The sequence below is a fragment of the Brassica napus genome, chromosome C4 (genome assembly GCF_020379485.1).
Source record: "Brassica napus cultivar Da-Ae chromosome C4, Da-Ae, whole genome shotgun sequence".
Classification (NCBI taxonomy): Eukaryota; Viridiplantae; Streptophyta; class Magnoliopsida; order Brassicales; family Brassicaceae; genus Brassica; species Brassica napus.
Window position 1 is genome coordinate 61,129,451 of NC_063447.1, and position 24,983 is coordinate 61,154,433.

Consider the following 24,983-nt stretch of genomic DNA (forward strand, 5'->3'; position numbering starts at 1 on the left):
TATGTGACAGCGTTACAATGGATTTGATTAAATACAGATCAACTATTTTTTGCTAGGAAAATATTTTTATCCCCACTAACAATAATGTTTGGTACCACCTGGCCGAAAAAATTACATGATCTGCCACTCACGATTTATTATGAACTCGAACCATATATATCGTTATTAAATAGTACAAGTCGATTACACTGGTTTGACTCACGTAATTTAGCAATACGATCAAAGAGGTTTGACCCTTCTTATTATCCAATGCAGACACCATATCAATCATTATCTAACATAGTTTATTGCACCTATTTATCCAATGCAGACACCATATAAGTGTTTACGTGTGTGCACGGTGCACCTATTTACATAATAACAACACTAAAAGAATACATTGTTCAACCATATGAGCTATTGCAGTTATAGATAAGCACGGATTTGATATCATGTTTGTGGCCACATCTTAATGTCTCTTCAACCATATGAGCTATCACACATTAAAGGTAAATCTGTTTAAAATGCGTGTAAGAATGTATGATATATTGATATCTTAAGGTCATAGTGTCTGTAATCAATCTAAAGGACTCAGCTTTGGCCATATAGTGTGCAGGTGTTCATACAAAAATGATTTTTAATAGTCCTTCCTTGAAGTAATCATCATTTTTCTGTGGAATTGTGCATACAAAATGATCTACAAACATTTTTTGGAAAATTAGCTTGGTCGAGTTGGTATAACCCTTAAACATACCATAGTATCTTAAAAATGGTTAGACCAGGTTTTTGAGAGTTTAGTTATCTAGCCGATGCCAACCTGTTTGTAATAAATCTGTATTCCTAATACTTTTTTATTTGCTTACTCTCAAAACTTATGGAATATATGGGTCTGAATAGCATATACCTTACTCTAAGTTTTTCAACACAAGTCTATTGATTTAATAGTATTAATATTAATCCTTCCAAAACAATTGGGGAGGTAGATCATGAGTTACCTTGCGTATATCAAGTTGCCGCTTATAAAAATATTACGTGAGTAGATATTACATCCCCTGCAAGAATATCTTATGTGTATCAGGGGGATGTTAATAGGCAAAAAATTCCATATAATTTACATTATTTTATTTTTATTGAAACTATTTAATGACGGCTATATTCTACGATTTGCACATTAATTTCGGCATTGACTATTTCTTATATAGGCCTGGTCCATTTCTTATTAATATATAAAGGGAAAATTTCTTAAAACCCATTTTAATATCTTAACTAATTATTTTACTTATTTTAACACACAAAATTTTAAATTTATGTCCTTTTTAATACAAAAACTGTATTTATTTTAGTCAAAAATATTAATAAGTTTCAAATGAAATTCAAATTTTTTAAAAAATTCAGAAAAAATCTTTACAAATTCTAATTTTATTTTGTGTTTTATAAATAAAAGTAACTAAATTGTGGATAATATTATATTCTGAAATAAAAATTTCATGTTTTAAATATCGAATTTAGATTTTTTTTTAATAGAAAACAAACATTTATTTTGTCTTATAATGTCTAGAATTTAGATTGTTTTTTTAAATAGAAAACAAAAATAAAGACAATTTCTAGAAATAAATATAATGATTTCATATTCTTATATAAAACATTATATTCATATATAAAGAATTATAATAATTATTAATGTTTTATAATGTCCATATATGTCTTTTAAGTCATTTATAAAAAAATTAAAGCATTTATAACATTATCTATCATGGCTTACAAAATTATTTTATCTTAATTTAAATTATTTATATAAGTTTATAAACATTTATAAAAAATAAAAAATTCTCCTATATATTAAACTGGAAGTCACTTAAGTAAATTTTGCTTACATGTCGTCATTTGTGAAGTCTATTTTTTTTATAATTTGCTTGATCGATAATTTTTAATTTTATTTATTTTAGTTTAGATTTAAAATAAAAATCTATATTCAATTATTATCACTTGCCAAATACTCTAAATTATATTACAAATACTGATTTAACGTTTGATCAATTCTTTTTTATATTTATAAACTACATAATATAATGAATGAAACTTTTAAAATTTTAAATTATTTTAATTATATCTAAAATAAAAGGCAAGTCTAAAACTGATTACTATCACTTGCCAAATAACCTAAATGATATTACAAATAATAATTAATAGTAGCTAATTTTCAAAAATACAGAAAGTGTAATAATGTTTGATCAATTATTTTTATAATTATATACTACATAAAATAATGAATATAGAAAAACTTATAGAAATCGATGTAATGATTTCATATTCATATAAAATATAATCGTATCCATAATAATTACTTATCTCTTATAATGTTCATATATGCTTTATAAATAATTAAGGTTTGAAGATTGAAAAGATTATAATTAACGGATCATGTGAGAACTTTGATTTAAAAAATGTTTTGCATTTAAGTCAAATAATATAGTGAATAAGGTAATATTATGATTGAAAAGAATTCTAAGATGAATTTTTTGTTTTTGATTGTATGTTTTGCATTACTATTTAAAGAGAGAAATAAATATTTAGCAAAAATATGTAAAAAAATTAGAAAAACATTAGCAAAAATTTAATAAAAATAACTAAATGATAACGGGAAAATAAGAAGAGACCGAAGAAGATGCATAATATGGTTAGAAACACAAAAAGAAAGTTGTGAAGAGAGAGAGAGATACATCACGGGATGTGGAATAAAAAAGAGCGAGGGAGAGAGAGATTCATCTTGCTTAGAGTGAGAAATAGATAGAGATCACACAGAGAGGGAGAGTAGAGAGCGGTGAGAGGTAGAGAGTGAGCGGTGAGAGCAAGACCGAGCAAAGAGAGGGAGACTCAAGAGAGACCGAGCGGAGAGAGGTTGCGATGCGATCGATAATTCTGATTCTTGCGGTCATGTCGCTAGGTCTTGGATCCCCGACCAAGGTGATATTTACTTTAGTAATCGTTTTGTTTGTTCTTTCATATCCAATCAAAGTTATACTAACATATATACGTTTCTTTCTTTTTTGCTTACAGACTTCGGATCAAAAGGATATTGAATGCATATACATATATAAACAACTAGCCTTTAGTCATGAACTTCTACAAAACCACAAACTACAGGTTTTCTTTTTGATAAATCCTTCTACGTTTATAATTTTATGGTCAATAGTATTTTTTATAAACAACAAAAACCCCAAAAGAAACTAATAATTTTTTGTAACAAAAATAACATAAAAGACCATCAGAAGTCCCAAAATCGGTCCAAGTAGAAAAGAAAAGCAAGTGGAAGACATCTGAAACTCAAGTGAGCAAGGCCAATTGTCCAGAAGGAATGATACCTATGGATCAGTCGTCTAGACATGAGGTATAATTGTTATCGACTGATTAGAAGCATATTCATTTTACCCATATCATAAAATAAAAAACTATATATTGAATGACATCAGAATTCCCACTTATAGAGCCGGTTCTAAGATTTGTTAGAAGCAAAAAAAAATATTGGCCCCTAATATAAGTGTTTATGATCAAACAACAAATATTCAACAATTCAAGTATTAAATAGTTTTCATAATTTTTAATTTCACCATAACATAAACACAATATATAGAATAGCCTAAAAGAAAGAGAGTGGAACACTGCATAAAAAGTCAACATGGAAAATTGATTGTAACAGATTTTAGATTTAACTTGAATCATGAAATTTACTTTTTATCGAGTATAATAACAGTTTGTTTACAATGTTGAAAAATTAGTATAACACACAATGACACAAGTAAGCAACACTCAGGCTCAATAAACCACACCGAATAACTTGTCTAAAAGGGCCAGAACTGATGGAGTCCATGTTTCTCGGCTCCAAATCCATTGGACTGCGTGTGATACATACCTTCCACTGCTTGTCTAGTTGTATTTTTGAAAAATGATATCAACGTCGCATATGAAAGTTGCCTTTTTTTTTTTTATTCCAGTGCCGCATTCGTGATATTGCCTTTTTTCTTAATGTAAAAATTGTTAATAACATATTCCAATACTTAGGAAATTTTTTGCAAGCTACGTCAAATATCATAGAATATGGTAAAAACATTTTAAGTATTGGAAAATGTGAATAACCATGCCGCATATACAAAGTAAAAAATTAATATGGTGAAAACTACATAATCAGAGGTTTAATTGATTTGAACTTTAATAACCATACGATGGAAAACATTTTAAGTATTGGACCATGTGAATAACCATGGCGCATGTACAAAATAAAAATTAATATGGTGAAAACAACATAATCAGGTTTAATTGATTTGAACTTTAAAAACCATATGATGGAAAACATTTTAAGTACTGGCTGTATTGACCTATTTATTAATGTTAAAATCAATTAAACATGATTATATTGTTTCCACCGTATTAAATTTTACTCCGTACATATGACATAAATTAATATATATATATATATTGCGATGTTATTCACATATTCCAATACTTATGTTTTTCACCATATTCGATGATACTTGGTATATTTGGCAATTGCATGCAAGTTAATACAAGTTTTTTTTGCTAGGAGTTAATACTAGTTTATTAAGGAAGCGATGATCTAATAAAATGTTTTATTTCATTGAACATAATACATAATTCTGATATTAGAAAAGCATAACTCAAGCGTTTAATGCCAGTTTACCCGAAATATTACCAGAAATAGGCCTGGGTATTTCGGGTATCGGTTCGGTTCGGTTCGGGTATTTCGGGTTTCGGGTAGTTTGGATAGGGGCTAGAGGATCCATTTAGTACTTGACCTATTTTCGGTTCGGTTCGGTTCGGATAGTTTCGGGTTCGGTTCGGATAGTTTCAGGTTCGGTTCGGTTCAGATAGTAAATGTAGGAACCGGAAAATATCCGGAAAAAGTTCGGTTCTCATTTGGATGCGGTTCGGGTTCGGATAGTTCGGGTAGTTCGGATAATTTAGATAAAATATCGGTTATTTAGGGTAAAATATCAAATAATTAGGATGATTTAGATAAAAAAATTGGATATTTCGGATTACTTTGGATATTTCGGATTAATTTGGATATTTCGGATAAAACTATCTGGATAGTTTCGGATACTTTCGGGTAGTTTGGATACTTTATAATAATTTAGTTATCCTCAACTATTTTCAGATAATTTTGAATTAAAAATATATATTTAGTGATATTATATATATATATAATTAATATTTTTATATATTCGGGTACCCGTTCGGTTCTCGGTTCGGTTCGGTTATTTCGGATATAAAAATATAGGGACCGTTCGGGTATTTGAGGGTATTGGCCCGGTTCCAGTTTCGGGTATTTCGGTTCGGTTCCGGTTCGGTTCTTCGGTTCCGGTTATTTTGCCCAGGCCTAACCAGAAATGTGACGGCTTTCAATCATTATGAGCAACAGCAACGCCCATTTACACAATTTCCATCATGATAACGCTTGTAGAGACAGTCATGGAGGCATTCGTAAGTTCCGTAACTTGGTGAACAAGGTATAAAGCAAATGTGCACATTAGATGTCGTTGCCTCGACGCCTGAAACACATGTTCAACTTATTGTCGTACACATATGTTTGAATTATAAGAATACAATAAACAAATTTCAGTTTAATATTCTCCTCAAAAATAAACATAAAAATAGAATTTATCTGGCATAAAAAAACTTAGATATATATATATATATATCTTACTAAGGTCTGGACGATCTCTTGGTTTGGTACGAGAATGTAAATATTCCTATGAGGTGATAGGAAGTGATAGAAAGTTTTGAAGCTTTAGAAAGTGCTAAAGGAATAGGAGTAGAAGTAGTTTCCTTTTTCATTTCAAACAAAGCCACACTTGATGTACTAATGTTTTTTGATGAATAATAAATTTAACATTCAGTAAAAAAAAAAATCTCAATCTCAGAATCTGGATTATTAATCATGCGCTAAATCTATCTTCACTCTCCTTTCTCCATAGATGTTCTGTGTACTCGAAAAAAGAACACAAAAACTCAATATCGAACACAACCCTTGTCCATCAAAATCCACCGTCCCTCTTTTCACCCTCGAAACTTACACGCTGATCACGACGACCAGCTCGAGAACTCTCCTTCTTCTCTTGGAAAAAATACTATGGTTATTCACTTGGGTTTCACATGAGGATCACTTTGCTACATAGCTTTGGCTGTATCCGTGTATATGTTTCTTTTTATCTATAGCAGAACCTCAGATTTGTTTCTCAGTGGTGGAAGAAGACAAGTGATGGTTCTTTTGTTTCTTGGAGTTTAGTTTCATAAATCTGAAGGGTCATACATCAAATCTCTCGTTTCTTTCTCTGTCTCTAAGCCCAAAACCCATTTTCAGCTTCTTCTTCTTCTGGCGTTTTCTTGATTTCATGCATGTTTCTGACATTTTCTTGATTTTCATGTTTCAGTTAATCAGTTATCTTACTTTCTTTCTTTTGGTTACAGTAGATTCTTTGGAGATGGGATTTGCATCGCACAAGTTTGATACTAGTTTTAGTTTGTGAAAAACACAATCGTCAAGCAAAATAACTAAAGCCATGAAAACTATAGTAAAATGAAATTAGTATTATTTCATTGAACAAAATATGTAAATCTGATATTAGAAAAGGATAACTTAAGCTTTCAAATTGCCAGTTTACAAGAAAGTCATGAAGCGTTTGCTTACGCCATAGGAAACAAGGCTCCTTTCGAATTCTTAAGCCTCGCGAGATCCACATTGCTGATGCTAAGCGATGATATAATAAAATAAGTTTTATTTCATTAAACGGTTTACATGAATCTGCTACTAAAAAAGCATAACCAAAGCATAAACGCTCGAATTTGCCAGTTTACTCATAACCAAGGATTGCCAACCATTTGGGATGACGACTTTTTATCATTATGTGCAGCAACAAAGTCCATTATATTCACAATTTCCATCATCAAAATTTTTGCTTAGGCAGTCATCGTAGCATGGATAAACACCGTAAGTTTTTGTACAAGGTTTATAGCAAATGTGAATCTGAGATGGCGTTGCCTCGACGCCTGCAACACATGTTCAACTTATGTTAAGGGAAATCAAATATGAAATAAATGTATTCAAAAAATAAATTTGTGGGAAATGGGAAACCAAATGTTTTTTTTTTTTTTGAGAAAGGGCTTTTGCCAAATGTTTAGTTGAGAACGGAATGTGATGTACGAAGAGCATACTCTTGTAATTTTAAAGGAAATAGACATAAACGTACATGCATCTAATTAATCGGTTTTACAATTTTTTTTGGGCAAATCTCCAAAATAGCACATTTCTAAGTTTATATCACAAAAATAGCACTCAAAAACTAAAATGACCAAAATAGCACCTTTCTAAGTTTATCCTTTGAAAATTTTAATTTTTTTATTTTTCAAAATTTGAAATCTTATCCCCAAAACCTCATTTTCTCAACTCTAAACCCTAAACCCTAAACTCTAAACCCTAAACCCTAAACCCTAAATCCTAAACTCTAAACTCTAAATCCTAAACTCTAAACTCTAAACCCTAAACCCTAAATCCTAAACTCCACCCTTTAACTCTAAACCCTAAGTTTGTGACTTTTGATAAAACATTAAGTGCTATTTTTGTGACTTTTGACTTTAAGTGCTAGTTTGGGAACATAAATTTGATTTAGTGCTATTTTTGTCTTTTTCTCATTTTTTTTTCTCTAAATAATATATGTAAATAATCACTTATCTTTAGAATGACCAGATATATTATATAACTAAAACATACCCGGTGAAGCCAGTACGGTGGAATTGGACAATGGATTTGCCCACATCACTACAAAAAATAATATCAGACAAGTTTTTGTGGTATTCATGATTTATTTCTTAATGTTAATTATGTTGTAAAATTTTTAAAAACGAAACATTCAGAAAGTTACTTTTAAAAATGATCAAAAGAGAGATGAACAATGAACAATTTACAACATACCCCGTGATGCGAAAACGTTGGAGTTGGACAACGACGACGTTGCTAATACTACTACAAGGAAAAACATCACAAAAGTTTGTCTGATCTTCATTATTTTCTCTGTCAATTTTGTTGTGAAAAAAGAAGAAGTCGAAATGCTTTATTTATACAAAAGTAGTGTCTTCAATTTCTACAGATTTTGTTTATTAAGAGATATGTTCATCATCGAAAAAGCTCAGAAAAAAATCTTAGAATTCTACACATGTCAAAAGAAAAAGTCAAGAATCCAAGAGAGATTTTCATTTTTAACAAAATAGAAAATATATTTCAACTATAATAATACAAATTAGCCATTTTTTTTTATCTTTGACTAAAATATTACAGTTACTACAATTTAATGTTAGAAAATTTTAGATCATGACTAGATATCTATACATTATTATTTGTCATAAAAATACTAGCATATACTATATTAGTTGTCGGGTCAATATTTTCTTAGTGCCAAACCATTGTTGGGTCAACATTTTAATGGTCTAAGAATTATTTTGGTAACAATTAAATATCTTTTGTTTGTCTACACTATATATCATATTACTAGGTGTTTTAGCACAATGTGCATCAGTAAAATTTAAAATTAAATTATATTTAAAAGTAAAATTTTATTAATATTTTAGATTTTATTATTTTGTACCAACATTTTTTTTTAATTTAATTAAATATAAATAAAGATAAATAAATAATTTTGTTTTATTTTAATTATATTTAAGAATAGATATGTATGTATTTAAAATTATAATCTTAGACAGATTTTTATCTATTAACTGTGTGTCTAAATATATTAAATCACCTTTTATAGTTAAGAAAAAATTTAATACTAAACAGTATTATCTTAAAATTTTAGATATCAAAAGAAAACAAATGGTCTGTTACAAAAAAAAAGGAAACAAATGGTATTATGATTAAAATTTATAATTTTTAGAAACAATTGTATAAAATGTTGAAAATATTTTTTAGTAATAAATTTATGATTATAAAATATATATTTTGAAATTATAGAATCTTGTTATATTTCTATTATTATATTATTTAATATTAAGTTTGAATAGATCTACTTTAATAATGATGAATTGTTTATTATCATATTCTAAAAAGTTTAATAAAAATATAAATCAACATTAAATGTTCTTGTCCATGCCACATTAAGCCATAAGCCATATCATTTTTTAGTGTGACATGTCACATTTTTTAGTGAAATTGATTGTAAAAATGACATGTGTAAAATTACTTTATAAATAATATATAGGAAATGGTCTATTAAATTTAGTTACCTAATTATGATGATCAGCTCTCCCAATAACAATACCAGCTATTTCAGTACATATGACTTCCACATTGGTTTTTTTTTTTTTTTTTTAACCAATGATTGACATGATTTTCGGCAGCACTAAAATGTCAGAACATGGTTCTTCCATATGATGAACCATGAAGTTCAGATGAGGGACGATATTCAGGTTTATGTATTTCAATCAATAAACCACTGTTGTTCGTCATCTTGAATAACTTGATTCATGAATATTGATGTCAATGGCAATTATTTGGACAAGCTGTAAAACTAACATGGAGCTTTTGCATTTGTTCATGGAAGTAGACAATCATAAACATAAGAAATCACCAGTTTGTAAGACTCTTCACAATTCACATGTAAAAATAATAGTAGTCATCTTGTTCTACTACTATTAAGGTTTGGACATGGCACGCTGTGCAGGACCCCACGAGTAAATATCAGAATCAGAGTGTCCATTAGTGAGCAAGTTTTGAGGCAATCTATGAATGTTCTAAAGGATGAGATCTTCCGTTATGATAGTACTGCTGGTTCTGCATAGAGGCAGCTTCATCATCATCCAGAGGAAGACTATAACCATGAGAACAACAGGACCAGATGCTATTAGCCCACCAACCACTCCACCACCAACAACCTGTCCTTGGGGCCCGGCTAAGTAAATGGTCAAACCGGTTATACCAACCGGTGATGGTGGAGGCAAGATTGAACCAAGCAATGAGAGGATTTCAAAATGTCCATGTAATGTAACAATAACTCCTGATGAAGCTGGCTGCCTTAATGTCACATTGGTCACACAACCATTGGCACTTAGTATGCAGATTCCTCTCTGCTTCCTTCTAGCAAAGTCTGATAGAGTCTCACAGATGTCATTACCTGAGCTGATCTCAAGGGCATGAGCTCTAAGGGAGTTTGGACTGTCTTGAGTCACAATGATCGATGGTTTTGGTTTGTTCTTGGACTTAAAAAAAAATTATTTTTGTGACAAAGATTTAAAAAAAAGATAATCATAGAAAATTTTTCTTTTCTTTATTAACGGTTATTTTTGTAAAAACAAACTAAATGAGGCTATCCTAAGAAAATTCTCTTTTAAAACTGTGTATTGTAATATTTTTGTACTTTGTAATAAATTAATAAATAATGTCAAAATTACAAAATAGAAAAATTTAAGAGAATCTAATTTTGGGCCAAGTCTAATAAAGCCCAAATATGGTAACACACGTGTGATACACGTGTATATTTGTTTGGTCTCTTCTCGCCTTCGTCTTCCCCACCTCGACTGCCACATAGCTATCTCTCTCCGTCTCTGATTCAACTTGAATCGGTGCTAAGTTCTCAGGCGAATTGAGCTGCTTTTGCTTCGAGTATACTTGTTAACTTCGCCTCCTCCTTCTCTCTATTGCTTTCAGTTCTCTATTCTGAGATCTCTGCTGTTTATTTTTTTTTGTAAGTACAGAAAGTATGAAACTTGATTGAAGCTATGAATGCGAATCACAACCTCTGGACGGATGGTCTTATCTGCGCTTTCGAGTTTCATCAAGGTCGTCGCAAGACAGCCAAGTTCGACACGAGAAGCGCTCTTCACCGAGGAGATGCTCTTTATACTCTAACGTATCAAAAGTTACTAACTTTTATCAGTTTTTTTTTTTTTTTTGCTTAAACTCTTTAACTAACTGTGAACAGTGTTGTTGTTGTTGTTGTTATTGTGATAGCAAGAAACATGAATTTAAAGAAGAAGAAGAAGAGCACTCAAGGAGTCACTGGCGAGCAATTGGTTGGGATAGGCTCTCTGAGCTTGTTCAGACTGTGAAGGTTGATGGTGATTGGTCAGTGCAGAACGTTGATGTAGATCATGCAACGGTTGCTGAGCTGGCTGCTCCTTACTGGGACCGACCACTCGCGGGTCCCACGTGGTGGTGCCACGTTGATGCTAGCCATCAAGGTGTTGCTTTGTGGCTGCGTAACGCGCAGTGGTTGCATCCGGCTGTTAGCGTGGCTCTAAGGGACGAGAGCAAGTTGATTAGTGAACGGATGAAACATATTTTTTATGAGGTAACATCAAGTTTGTGGATTGTGTTTCGGTTTTGTAGCTGTGGTAGATTAAAATTTGTTGTTATGTGGTTGATAGGTTCCGGTTAGAGTTGCTGGTGGGCTGTTGTTTGAGCTGTTGGGGCAATCAGCTGGTGATCCTTTTATAGAAGAAGATGACATTCCCATTGTCTTGAGGTCATGGCAGTCGCAGAATTTTGTAGTGACTGCGTTACATGTTAAGGGGTTTGCTTCGAACATTAGTGTGTTAGGCATTACAGAAGTGCAGGTTCGTTCGTCTCATCTGAATCAGTCGTCTTGGTCTTATCTTTGTTGGTCTTAAGCTCTGATGCATTGTACTGTCTTAACCAGGAAATGCTAATTGCTGGTGGAGCCTGCATTCCAAGAACCATACATGAACTTATAGCGCATCTTGCATGCCGCCTTGCTCGCTGGGATGATAGGTAACTGTCTTCCCTGGATCTAAAGTATTCTTCACCCCCTGTGATGGTTGATGAATGATAGCCATAATCTCTTTGATGTAGGCTATTTAGGAAGTATATATTTGGTGCAGCAGACGAAGTTGAGTTGATGTTTATGAACAAGTACTTCAACTTAACCTACTCTTTATCTTACACTATTGCTTTAACAACTCCTCAACCCTCTATTTCATGAAATCAGGAGAATGTACGAGGATCTAAATCTGTTTACTATAATCTTGAATCAAGAAATCAGAAGGCTTTCCACCCAGGTAAATACTTTCTTCCTTGTTTGGTCACCATGGAGGAGATTAGATCATCATTTGTCTTTGATATCTATGTATCAGGTCATACGAGTGAAATGGTCGCTTCATGCAAGAGAAGAGATTGTGTTCGAGCTGCTTCAGCAACTAAAAGGCAACACAGCAAAAGACTTGCTTGAAGGAATAAGAAAGAGCACACGCAATATGATCAATGAACAAGAAGCAGTCCGTGGCCGCTTATTCACTATCCAAGACGTCATGCAAAACACCGTTCGAGCTTGGTTACAGGTAGACAATACATTAACACAAGTACATTAACTCTCCAAGTCTTCTTGATTAGTTAACTTAATTAATCTGTTTACTTGATTAGGATCGAAGCCTGACGGTTACACACAACCTAGGAATCTTTGGAGGAGTTGGCCTTTTGCTGACAATAGTGACCGGTCTGTTTGGGATAAACGTAGATGGCATACCAGGAGCTGCAGATTCTCCACAAGCCTTTGCACTTTTCTCAGCCATTCTTTTCTTCTCAGGTTTTGTTTTAGTGGTCGGGGCTTTGCTCTACCTTGGACTCAAGGAGCCAGAGGCAGAAGAGAACGTGGAGATTAGAAAACAAGAGCTTGACGAAATGGTCAAGAAGTTTCAAAGAGAAGCTGAGTCTCATGCGCAGGTCTTCCAGAAAGTTCCTCAGAATATAGAACGCACTGGTACTAGTAGCAGTAGTAGAATGTTAGTACATGATCCAAATGGTTACGTTCTCTTGGACTGAAAATCAAATAAAAGTTTGGTTCTCTTGATGATATTTGAAATCGAATAAAGAATGTTAATACATTTGATTATCCAAAGATTGCATCACTAAAGACTCGACAGGCTCTTTGCCATCTGTCTACAAGCAGGTTCCCATGACTCTCACCCGAGTCAAAGAGAAGATTTGTATTAAACTCATCATCAATTAATACATTGCTTGCTTTTATATCTCTGATGGAAATTGAAATAATGTTTACTTTTACTAATTAAAAAAAAAAAAAGTCTCTGCATAAAGTTTGTGTTATTATTGACGTCTATTTACCAAACCATAGTTGAATTCTCAAACAGACCATAAAAACATATACACACAAAATAATGGTCTAGTCTATGAAACCCGGGTTCGATGGGCATTGGAGACATTTCCTTAATTTTTCCATTCCAAAATTAATATTTCAAAATTTTCTTGACCTCTCAAACAAAAAATGAAGTGGAACTTGGAATCTCAGAAGAAGTCGAAAGCGTGAGAGCCTTTCTCAGATGATGGCCTTGCAACTCTTCCCCGCTTCTCTTCACCCAATCTCGAACCCTTCTTCTTCATCATCATCATCTCGATCAAAACAGAGACACCTCCTTCTCCAGCTCTCTCCTCCTCGCCTCCGTTCTGACCGTAGCCAAAGCGGTGTCACCGAAAACGACAGCGATCCTTCTTCCTCAGGTAAACTGATCCGACAAGGATCTCTGCTGTTTGATTCTTGATTCCCTATGTCAAAAACTGAGTTCTTCTGATAACCGTTCGATTCGCTTCACTGAAGGTTCTTCATCATCATCAGTACGCACACAGTTAGATCTCCTCGAACAGCTTACTTCCACCAGCGACGGTACACGCCTGCTACTTATTCTTGAGGGCTTGAGTTATTAAATTAATCAAATAAATAGAGAATTTTCACTACAAAACATAGTTAGTTTAGTTGGGTGGGTTTTTAAATGTTTAAATATTAATTGAATATCGAAACATATGTTTGGTAGTATTAAACATGACACTTTTATTCTTGGGGGGGGGGGGGGGGGGGGGGTTTAGTTATTGAATTAATAAAATAAATCGAGAGTTTTATACAGTAAAACTAAACAAATTTAGCTAGGAATCGTTAAAAAGTTGTTAGTTAAATAGTGTCAGAATTTCGATTTTTTTAAATGTTTAGATTATAATTTTGGTATTGAAAAATAGGCTGGATACTGAGCCTAGTTACTATTTACTCTTAATCAATTAGGGTTTTACATGAATTATCAGGTTACTTGAGTGATGGTGGTGGTGGTGGCTTGAGGGGACTCACAGTGCGTGACCAATTGGCTAGTCTTGTTGGTGACAGAGACGATGACTTCACCATTCCCTTGGGGAAGAACTTGAAGAAAGTGAGCCCTAAGTTCTTAACCACTTCTCAGAAAAGGAACATTAAGAGGCAAAGCTACCTTAACGAGGTCTCTCAGAGGAATGACTCTGTTTTCTTTTCTACCATCGGCGCCTTTGTAATCCTTCCGCCTTTGTTGATCCTTGGGATTGCTATTTTGACTGGCTATGTTCAACTCTTTCCTTAAGTATGTGTACAATAAATGATGAACATAATCCTTTCTTTCAAGTCTTGGTTCTATATATGTGTTACTTGTTATTTGAATAGGAAGAGCATAGAGAATGAAAGACAATAGGATCTTCATGTGTTAGCTTGTGTACTCTTTCCAAATGCATAGTAAACCAAATTAGTCTAAACAGTAAGTTACAAGACAATGAGCCAACATTCAAACATAATAAGTGAAGTTCATGAGTTTTACCTGGTGATTATATTTCTTCATGTACTTCCCAGTCTATGTTACAGATTTGGTGAGCCTCTATAGTGCTTTTGGCTTGCCATTGCTTATCATTCTGCAATCGAGTAGTTTCACTACAATTTTTATTAGCTAGTTTTGGGTTTGTTAGATTGTTTCATCCAACTGTTTTGTGAATTGAGTCAAATGAACACAGAAACTGATTATATTTGTGTTTTTCTTTGCTGTTAGAACATATTTCTCCTTCTATAGGCTGTCTTCTTATTGATTCAGACTAATATATATATATATATATATTTATTGAACAACATGGCTATTGATATGTATATAATATTATTAGTAGTATCAAAACATGAAGGAAAAAAAACAGGATCCGAGTTGGTTCTGAATGAGAACAAAATCAGCATCAAACACATCTCCCACACTAGGAGATAGAAAAGTTATTACAAGTGATTAGTATTTCCATCTATAACTGATCTAAGTTCATCCCAACTTGCTGGTTCTCCGATGAAATCTTCACCGTTGATGTTCCAGAGATTAACCAAGTTGTTATCATGACAAGTATATGTCGGTTGATTGAAACCAACCGTAGTAAGTTGGTTCCAATAAGGATTCTGCGTCTGTGGCTGACGCTGCGGCTCATGTAGCTTGTGGGACAAGGATTCTACGACGTGATGGCTAGTGTGATCGGAATCTAAGCTGCTTGTCTTCGAACATGAATCAGTTAAGGTGATAACCGGTCTACGGTTTGGTTGTAGGGTGGTTGGGTTTCGATGATGTGTGACTCGTTTGAAGATTCTGCATAGTGTCCACACCTCCTGTGAAAACAAGACGGGTCACGGACCATCAAAAAAGTTTTCAACTGTAATATCTGAAAGCAATTTATGATTGCATGATGCGTTTATATTATGGTTTTTAATTTTATAAAGAAAATTCAAAGAAAAGTACATTAAACTAATGGATGATTATTATGATTTTGATTGATAGACACATTATTATACCCAAAGTTTAGCACAAAGTATATTCCATCAAACGGTATTAAAGGAAACAAATAATTAGTCTATTGTGGACATTTTCATGTATTTTAAAAAAATCTGATATTTCTTCTCATGATTGTATTGTTAAATATAAAACTTTCAGGAGTCTAGTATTAAATTTTAATAAAAGTTGGTCCCATTTTCAGGAAAAAGAATATGTGATCAATACATCGTATGGAAATGTGCATTCGTGACTGACTTTTTAAAGCATTTAACACCACGAATATAGGAAAAGTATCGCACTAAAAAATGGAGGTTTAGCATGATGCATACTCTTCTTGGTTACATAAACCGATTTATTAAGTTACTCACAGGACAATTTAAATCGGATTAAACTTACTGCTTGTTGAGTTGGTGACTCAGATTTTGCGGTAGATGGGAGGCGAAATTCATGCATCATCCAATTGGTTTTAGAGCCCTTACCGGCTGAACCAAGATAGTAAACTAGAGACTTCTTTAGGCCAACGCAATCAAGATTGGAGTAAACCGGTTTATCAATACCGGTGGCTTTCCAGAAACCTGAACCGGTGACTCGGTTTGGTCTAACACTATTCTTGTATTTCCTGCCTCTCATGCAGAAGAAGTACCACTCGTTTTCCTCAACGCTGCTTACTCCTAATAAAATCCACAATAAATGTTCATATTAATATGTCACCTTCATGAAAGATACAGTACAAATTATGTATATACGTGTCTGCATTATTTATTTTACCTAATTATGTATATATTAGGTATATTAATTGTTTTCTTGTATCGTTTTGATCCTTACTGAACATATAAGATACCACTAGTTAGTAGTTACTAGTGTCCTATGATTTGAGAAAGAAATGAGAAAACGAGGGTGATCCAGTATAAAGACTTACTGGGAAGATCCCAAGGATCGAACTTGTAGATATCGATCTGTTTGATAAGTTCGAGTTTGATGGGTTTGTTCTCTACTTTTCTTCGAAGATAATACCCTAAAAGCTCTTCGTCAGTGGGATGAAACCTGAATCCAGGAAGTTTTGCTTCATCTTCTTCTTCGTGATCCTTACCTTCACCACTCATATTCACTACATCGATCTCTTTATATCACGAATCATGTCTCTATGAATAAAGGTTCTCCATACATATATATAGGGTAAATGGTTATCAATATAATGAGTATTTGGTGGCGTTCAACTGGTGCTCGGTCAATTACGAATGACTTTGACTATTACTTCCTATATTACATGTCATTCTAACATTTTTTCTTGTCCCTTTAGAATTTCTATACAAATTTTATTTACTTTCAGTTTAAATTAATTACAAAATGCATTGATCTATAAATAATTTTATTTATCTGAAATATTATTGGTCAAACATGTATAATCAATAGAAACTTAATTAAGCTTTTCACCTTTTTAATATGTGTGAAAAATGTCAAAATGATACTTATTTAAAAACGGAGAAAGTATTATATACACACACTAAATAATAATCTGCACCTTGCGCGGGATGAAATTATTAATTTCGTTATTTCTTAAGATAAGAAGACATCAAGTCTATTTAATTTTGATATCAGTTCGGTTTTATTTTAGTTTTTTTTGTTTTTAATCTACTAAAATATAACTATCGTTCTGAATCAATATTTATTTTGTTTATTGGGTTAAAATGCTTGAGGTTTTTTATTTTTTCAATGATAACCAAAATCTATTATTATTTGTTTGGTTCCATGTTATATGAATTTTAGACAGTCCTGATGTCGAACAAATGATTTCATATTATAATTTATAAATGCATGAAAAATCAAATCAAATCTAGATAATAACTGAAGAAAAAGAAAAAAAAATTATTAAAACAAATCATCTCATTAGAATTTGGTCGATGGTAAAAGGAAACATTAAAAAAAGAATATACCAGCTTCCAAGAAAATTAGAATCCTCATTTTTAGTGAATATTTAGTTATATATGTGTTCACATCAATGTACACATGTATGTAGGGCGAGGCAAAATATCCGTAAATTTTGATTCAATTGGTTATCATTTTCGATTCGAACAGAAAATCTGGATATCAGTAATTCTACGAAGCAAAGCAAATACTAATATGTAATATCTGTAGAAAACGAAACAAATCACAAATATTAATTTTTTTGAAAACAAATATCCGATTTGACTCGTTATATGCTATATATATACATATATTTAATGAATTATATATATAAGTTATACAAATAATATATTTTAAATAAGTTTTCCAATATTTTTATTCACTAAATTTATTAAATTAGCTATTAGTATTCAAAAAGTAAATATTTTTTTATTTTTGTAATAATATTTTATTATTTTATATTATTTTAGATTTTTATTTTTTATTTTTTTTACGGATCGAATCGGATATCCGGTTAAAAATATAAAATTTTCCGGATATCCGGAACACCGTATATCCGGATGGCTATGAATCAAATCAAATCGGATAATTAATTATTCAGACAAAAGGAATCGGATCACAATTACTTTCAAACCTCCAGATATCTGATTCGTGCCGATATTTACATGTATGTGTATGTAAAATATATATATAAAGGTGACTGATAAATATATAAAGATATATTTAATTAACATTAAAAGATATTTTTTCAAAATAGTTCATGAAAGATAAAATTATTAAAATAAAAATTAAGTAAAAATAAAATAAGCCTAGACATTAGTGAATTTTTTGCAAATGTTTTTTTTATGCAGAACCTTTGTATAATTCGTTATATTGAAAAAAAACGTAAAATAATATATAGTATGAACACATTTATGTAGAATTTGGTTGAGAAGTTATCTGTACGAACGTAGGTGTTATGTGGAGTGGACAGTTTATAACTTAAATGTGGATGTCGTCTTTGTTGGTATGCAGAAAAGTCCAGGGAAAATGGAAAATAATTAGATTGTTGATTGCAACTAAATATATATATATATGATACGATAAAAAACTAGTTATATATGATTTAATATTTCTGACAAAAAGAAAATAATATAGTATGATGTAATATTATCGAAATTCAAACATGTCGTTATTCATAGTTGTTACGTATATATACACAGTGATTATATTACGTTATCAATAAAACCGTAAGTTCAATATGTATACGTATAGGTGATTCACGTGGTATGACCATACTCCAGATTTCCAAACTGTCGAAAAGATGTAAAATATATTTAAAAATAAGATACGCACTCATACGAACCAACAGCTAACTTTTAAATATGCTTCATATGTAGACTCAACTATTTTAATAGCCGGGGAGCCAAACACAAACGTGGACGGTAACCAAATGTATTGAATAATAACAATTCTCCTATCATCAAATTCTGCATTCCAAAGTGTTTGCTACATAGATAAAGAAAGTTTGATGTACCTACTTTTTTGTTATAATCCAAATATTCAATAATTAGTATGTGTGGTGGACAAACCCACAAGAGTTTTCTTGAGAGGAAGAAATACGACAAACTGATCATTAATCACCTATCTACTCACATATCCAGACATGGACCATCTTCTTAATCTCTGACTTGATATGTTGAGTTCAATCCCAGTTCATACTATATGAAGAGAGAAGAAAAATCCTAGATACGAAAGAGTTGCTTCCCCACCAAATAAGCTAGTGATAATCATCTACAAACACATTAAAAACCAGTTCAACTTGATGACATTTCTATCGACAACAAATATGAGAACAATCTTAATTTTCTGATTTGTCACAAAACTTAGTTATCAGTTGTAAACATGCGTGAAGTAAATATGACGTATGCATGATCTTAATTATTTGTGATTAGCCACTACGTATGTATAATACAGAAAAAAAAATTATAAGGGTTGGTTGCGATCCGCCCCAGATGAAGGTTAAAACGACAGCTAGGAGAAATAAATTATCAAAGTTAACTTAAAGGACAGACAATAACTTAGCTTTGCTGCCATTTGAATATAACATTCAAAGTCTACAATTTGACTGTTGAATATTATCATAAATTTTCAATAAAAGATACAAATAATAGAAGGTGCCTGCAACAATCTTAGTACGAATACATTGATCGTCTTGGGCAAAATAAATAAATAAATAAATAAATAAATAAGATTTAAAAAAATCAAAATAACTAATAACTTTTCAAAGGAGGAAGAGAGTCAAAGAAACATAATATCCAAATTTTCAACTCCATGACTTTTTTGAATTTCTTCGACATGAAAAACAGACAAACACTGAATGGGATCTGTCAGTATCAGGTTTCTATAAAGAGTATGTTCATACTCGAACACAGAAAAACTAAACAACAATCAAAACTAGAAAGACGGCAAGTTATAACATAAGAAACGTTAGCCGTTGGTATATACAAGTACCTTTACGTTTTCCCCAAGATATTGGGCCCTTTCCTATAATTAGCTTACGTTAATAAGCTTCACCCATAGGCCCATTACGTCAAAACCATTGTTGTAAAACCTAGATGAATTTTATACGAGTACCTTTACGATGACTGGCCATAATTTATAAGGCTAATTCGACTGGTGGTGAATTGTCACATATGTTATCTTGGACAATAACCATTATAGAAGGCCATAGTTCCGGTGACTTGATTGATTATATATCATCTTCGGCATGCGTCTCAAACACAACATGAGTGACTCCCAGAGCTTCATCGCACTCTCCATTGCCCATTTGACACTAACTTTCTATTTGAAAACTTGAGGACTGCCTTAATATTGCTTAATTTAGTTCCAAACCAGATCTCAGAGCTCTCTGAGAGGTTCCTAGCTCAAAACCTAGCACAATCCGCTTCCACATGCGTATATCCTTCTTGCTGCTCCATCAGTGTTGCACTTCGAGACAACAATGGACGGAGTAGACCTTTTTTTTTGTCACAAGGACGGAGTAGACCACTTACACTATTTTATATGTTAATATGTTATGTTATGATATTAATTCAAGCGTGTGAAAAAACACACTGTTTTAGAAAAAATACGATTTTGAGGCGATTATCGATTCTCGATCTCTTGGGTTTCTTCCACTGTCGCACGATCTACGGCGGTGATGATGGGCTCTCAAGAGTCACTGGGGGATACCAGATCCTCCTGCTCGATTGGGTAACTCGTGGGTTTCAGTAGCACATGAAAAGAAGGTTTTGAAGAAATACGAACTACATCTCTCGGAAATGGAAGGGGAACAAATAGTGGAGGTTCCGGCGGAAGTGATTGAGGAATCATCGCCTCTATGGGAGGATTTCCTTATCGGCAAATTTTTGGAGGAAGCACCACATGTAGCGAAGGTACATGTTATTCTAAACAAGATCTGGAAATTTGGAGACTCATCGCATAAGATTGAGGTGTATGAGATGAGTTCTAAAATGATGAAGTTCAAAGTAACAAACAACTCAGCAAAGGAACGGATCTTGAGGCGTGGAATGTGGAGTATTGCAAACATACCTATGGTGGTTTCAAAATGGCAGCCAAACATTGAAGCGACACCAGCAGAGGAGGAATCAGTACCGCTATGGGTGCATCTGAAGAATGTGCCTATGAACATGTTCTCTTGGGAATGTCTCAGTTTCATTACAAGTGTTGTGGGATTTCCAGTTAGGCTGCGTCCATAAATAGCAGCTTGCTCAACTTTTGAGATTGCAAAAATATTTGTGAAAGCTGATCTTACTAAGGAGTTGCCAAGGATGATTAACTTCAAGATACAGGGGAAGCCGGTTAATATTGAATTCATTTATCCATGGCTCCCTCTAAGAAGTACTGATTGTGGGAAATGTGGTCATTTGGAAAAGGTATGTATTAAGAAAAAAGAGGACATGGCACATGAAAATACAAGAATGGAAGGATCGTGATCTAAAAAGAAGAATGAGGAAGACATGAGATCAAAAAGTAATGAGAAAAAAAGAATAGGAAGTAGAATTAAACAAGGATGCATGAGGAGAGAAAAATCAGGGATGGTTCAATCCGAATAAAGTTGGAAGAAGTTCTGGGAAGCAAAAGGAAATGGAGTATGGTCAAGTAAAAATCACTCCATCAAGGTTCTCAGCTTTGAGCATCTTGGATGATAGGGGAGTTGATGATAAGGAAGAGTTAGAAGGATCAGGAGAGATAAAGATAATGAATAAAGGAAAAGGAACGGAGGTGAATAAAAATATAGAGAAGACAAAACTAGAACCAGGAGAAATTGAGGAAGAAGAGGGGATTGGGGAAGCTGATGAAGAGGAAGAAGAAATTGAGCAAGAAGAGCTGATAAGACAATATTTACCACGTACGTCAAAGAATAATCATAGGTTCTTGTCGGATACATCTGTCCAGAAAGCGAAGGATAATAATCCTAGCAAGAAGGCCAGGAAATGTGTCCGCAAGAATACTCAATGACAAGCTTCTTTTGGAACGTACGAGGATTTAATCAATCAACAAAACATAACGTCGTACATAAATGGTTAAGAGGAATTGATGCTTGGTTTTGATGTCTAATTGAAACTAGAGTAAAAGAAAAAAAGGCAAATAAAATGTATATGGAGGGGTTTAGAGATTGGAATGTTCTTTCAAATTATGAATACAATCCGCATGGGAGAATATGGGTAATGTGGAGAGTGAAGGTGAGGCTTACTCCGGTTTTCAAGTGTAGCCAAATTATAACATGTTCAGTGAAGATGGAAGATAGTGATGAATAATTTTTCTGCTCTTTTGTTTATGCTTTGAATACAGTAGAGGAAATGAGAATTTTATGGGAAGATATAAAGAATCATAAGGATTCTAGTCTTTTTCGCCATAAATCATGGGGGATTTCGACGAAATTTTGGAGAGTAATGAGCACTCAATTTTTGGCACACCAACAAATATGCCGACAGGTATGAGAGATTTCAATCAGTGGTGAAGCATTGTAATCTTGTTGATATGAGCTATCAAGGTCCTCTACATACCTGATGTAATAAAGGAGAAGAAGGAATTATCTGCAAGAAGCTGGATAGAGTTCTTATTAATGAAGAATGAATGCAACAGCACTCAAGGATTTATAGTATATTTAAAGCTGGAGGTTACTCTGATAATCTAAGACGTAGAATCCAATTTAAAGAAGGGGAGAGGAGGAAGAGGAAGACTTTTAAATTCACAAACGCTATAACCAAAATGCCTGAGTTCATTCCGCTTCTAGAGACATAGTGGAGTCATTATGCGCCGCTCTTTCATTCTACATCAGCCATGTTCAGACTCACAAAAAATTTAAAGGGGCTTAACCAACCTCTAAGACTGTTGAGTAAAGAGAAGCTGGGAACATTATACAAGAGAACCAAGGAATCTTATTTGAGTCTCTGCGAGAAACAGAAGCAAACAATGCTAAATCCGACGCCTGAAGCTATTAAGGAGAAGGGTTTAGCATATGAAAAATGGAAGAAGCTGGCTGATTTGGAGGAGGATCTGAACAAACAAAGATCTAAATTACACTGGTTATAAGTGGGAGATGGGAATAATAGAGTATTCCATAATTAAAATTAGAGAAATTCAGAACTCAATTAGAAAAATCTTATGTGAAGATGGGACAGTTGTGGAAGGTGATGACGTGAAGAGAGAAGCTGAGAGGTTTTTCCATGGATTCTTAAACCATAATCCTCCAGATTACGAAGGAACAACAAAAGAAAGGTTGGAGGAGCTATTTAAATTTAAATGCAGTGAGGATTATAGAGTTCTGCTGGAGAGAGAAGTTACAGAGGAGGAGGTTAAATATATAATATTCAAAATGCCGAGCAACAAGTATCCTGGTCCAGATGGTCTAACTTTGGAGTTCTTTAAGGAAGCATGGGCGGTCATAGGGAAGGATGTTACAATAGCAATTCAGTATTTTTTCATCTAAGGGTTCTTGCCAAAGGGTCTCAACTCAACTGTCTTGGCTCTAATACCAAAGAAGGAAAAGCAAGGATGATGAAAGACTACAGGCCGATTCACAACTATCGGGACTCAACTATCTTCAGTACAGAGAATTGTTCATCTACTGGATAAGAATATCAGAAACAGATTCACAACAATTTAAAGAATGGGAGATAACAAGTATGAAGAAGGATTAAGGTTTTGGTTCGCCACAAGAGATATAGGCATATAGAAATGTATAAAGTCTTTTAGCACAGTTTGTTTTTATGCTTTCAAAATATGATGCACTTATGTAAACCAAAGGCTTTTGATTTGAATAAATTCAACATTCAATTCAATAAAAAAAATTTATTATTATCGGTCGTTTATTTGGATATCACAAGTTTGAATTGTATTACGAATTTACGATATATAGATATATATTCAAATATAAAATATATTCCTTATTACTATAGTAGTTAGCTTCTTTCATTTTCTCTTAGGGTTTCACAACTATTATCCAATATATTCTCCTTGTTTCATGAATTAGAAAGCATATCTTCTCTCAATCTTAATAAATGGAAGAAATTTTGAAATCATGTTGCTAGAGAGTGATTAAGATTTTATGTTCACGGTACGATTAAGAGAAAATGATATGCATTTGCTAAAGACAAACAAAATTCATAAAGTATTTGGCTACTGCCGTAGATGTTCTCTACATCCACAATAATACTTACAACTCTAAATCTACATCAATCTTGATTGTATTTTTTTTTTAATTCACAGCTCTTTTTTAAAGTCTAGAGCATTTTTTTAAAATCATGTCTTTATAATTGTTCTGCAGAGACAAATACCTACAGTCTAAATTTAAAAGCTTTTAAAATTTAAAAATCTAAAACCAAAACAAAAATATTGCAGCAATATTTTTACAACCAAAAATTGAAATCACGGCTCTTACCAATCAACACCCTATAGCTAATGTGCTGATGTTGGAAATAGAATCCGAGACTCCGGTGGGGATGTGGTCCATTACCAGTAGGCACGACGGTCCACGATTAATTGGTATTACGACAACATAATTAATTGCAAAACGATATGAAGTTATGAATCAATAGAGAAACACTAGTTTTTATCCTTTAGGTGAATGGTATAAAAATATAAAGGTTACCAGAGTTTTTTCCCCGACAATTTCTTGAGACTTCTGCTTCAAATTCAGTAGAACATTGAACTCTGATAACAATCCGACCTTAATTTACATCGTTTATGACAAAAAAACGTAATTTAACTTGTTGGATAGTGAAGAATAAAACGTCATCTTACACAAATCATGTGCAGAGAAAGAAGTCATAGGAGTTGTGATTTGACAAAACCACCCTCAAATCATTGTTTGCAGAGTTCTTTTCAGATAAGGTACAGATCAGAAAGCACCTCTAGAAATCTAGCAATAGATCTCATCGCTAAAGAAGAAGATTTCCACTTGTGGGTCCCATTGAATCTAACATAATGTC

General features: G+C 32.8%; 5 protein-coding genes and 1 pseudogene across 8 annotated transcripts; 2 read left to right on the forward strand and 4 right to left on the reverse strand.

Moving 5' to 3' along the window:
• Nucleotides 1-5,224: 5,224 nt before the first annotated feature.
• Nucleotides 5,225-6,406, reverse strand: LOC111211989 (putative defensin-like protein 57). The gene is made up of 2 exons (XM_022713349.2): nucleotides 6,349-6,406; nucleotides 5,225-5,546 (listed from the first exon to the last, which is right to left on the reverse strand). Exons 1-2 carry the CDS (start codon nucleotides 6,404-6,406, stop codon nucleotides 5,404-5,406), a joined length of 201 nt encoding a protein of 66 aa, XP_022569070.1. The 3' UTR covers nucleotides 5,225-5,403.
• A 352-nt stretch (nucleotides 6,407-6,758) lies between these two features.
• Nucleotides 6,759-8,122, reverse strand: LOC111211974 (putative defensin-like protein 55). The gene is made up of 3 exons (XM_022713329.2): nucleotides 7,967-8,122; nucleotides 7,766-7,813; nucleotides 6,759-7,044 (listed from the first exon to the last, which is right to left on the reverse strand). The coding sequence occupies exons 1-3, from the start codon at nucleotides 8,055-8,057 to the stop codon at nucleotides 6,899-6,901; spliced, it is 285 nt and encodes a 94-aa protein (XP_022569050.1). The 5' UTR covers nucleotides 8,058-8,122; the 3' UTR covers nucleotides 6,759-6,898.
• Nucleotides 8,123-9,143: 1,021 nt separating this feature from the next.
• LOC106394140 lies at nucleotides 9,144-10,257 on the reverse strand (annotated as a pseudogene).
• Nucleotides 10,258-10,507: 250 nt separating this feature from the next.
• Nucleotides 10,508-14,435, forward strand: LOC106391784. 4 transcript variants are annotated; one of them, XM_013832486.3, is made up of 11 exons: nucleotides 10,508-10,648; nucleotides 10,741-10,904; nucleotides 10,997-11,336; nucleotides 11,413-11,601; nucleotides 11,685-11,776; nucleotides 11,858-11,917; nucleotides 11,994-12,063; nucleotides 12,139-12,342; nucleotides 12,425-13,516; nucleotides 13,614-13,679; nucleotides 14,090-14,435. In XM_013832486.3, exons 2-9 carry the CDS (start codon nucleotides 10,765-10,767, stop codon nucleotides 12,821-12,823), a joined length of 1,494 nt encoding a protein of 497 aa, XP_013687940.1. In that variant the 5' UTR covers nucleotides 10,508-10,648; nucleotides 10,741-10,764; the 3' UTR covers nucleotides 12,824-13,516; nucleotides 13,614-13,679; nucleotides 14,090-14,435. The 4 variants fall into 4 exon arrangements, with proteins under 4 accessions (XP_013687940.1, XP_013687943.1, XP_013687941.1 ...); XM_013832489.3 differs by having other exon boundaries at nucleotides 10,741-10,895; XM_013832487.3 differs by having other exon boundaries at nucleotides 10,546-10,648; nucleotides 10,736-10,904.
• On the forward strand, nucleotides 13,272-14,435 carry LOC106391707. The gene is made up of 3 exons (XM_013832408.3): nucleotides 13,272-13,516; nucleotides 13,614-13,679; nucleotides 14,090-14,435. The coding sequence occupies exons 1-3, from the start codon at nucleotides 13,339-13,341 to the stop codon at nucleotides 14,392-14,394; spliced, it is 549 nt and encodes a 182-aa protein (XP_013687862.1). The 5' UTR covers nucleotides 13,272-13,338; the 3' UTR covers nucleotides 14,395-14,435.
• A 498-nt stretch (nucleotides 14,436-14,933) lies between these two features.
• LOC106392406 (transcription factor JUNGBRUNNEN 1) lies at nucleotides 14,934-24,791 on the reverse strand. The gene is made up of 4 exons (XM_013833227.3): nucleotides 24,434-24,791; nucleotides 16,520-19,278; nucleotides 15,997-16,271; nucleotides 14,934-15,437 (listed from the first exon to the last, which is right to left on the reverse strand). Exons 2-4 carry the CDS (start codon nucleotides 16,701-16,703, stop codon nucleotides 15,063-15,065), a joined length of 834 nt encoding a protein of 277 aa, XP_013688681.1. The 5' UTR covers nucleotides 16,704-19,278; nucleotides 24,434-24,791; the 3' UTR covers nucleotides 14,934-15,062.
• Nucleotides 24,792-24,983: the final 192 nt, after the last annotated feature.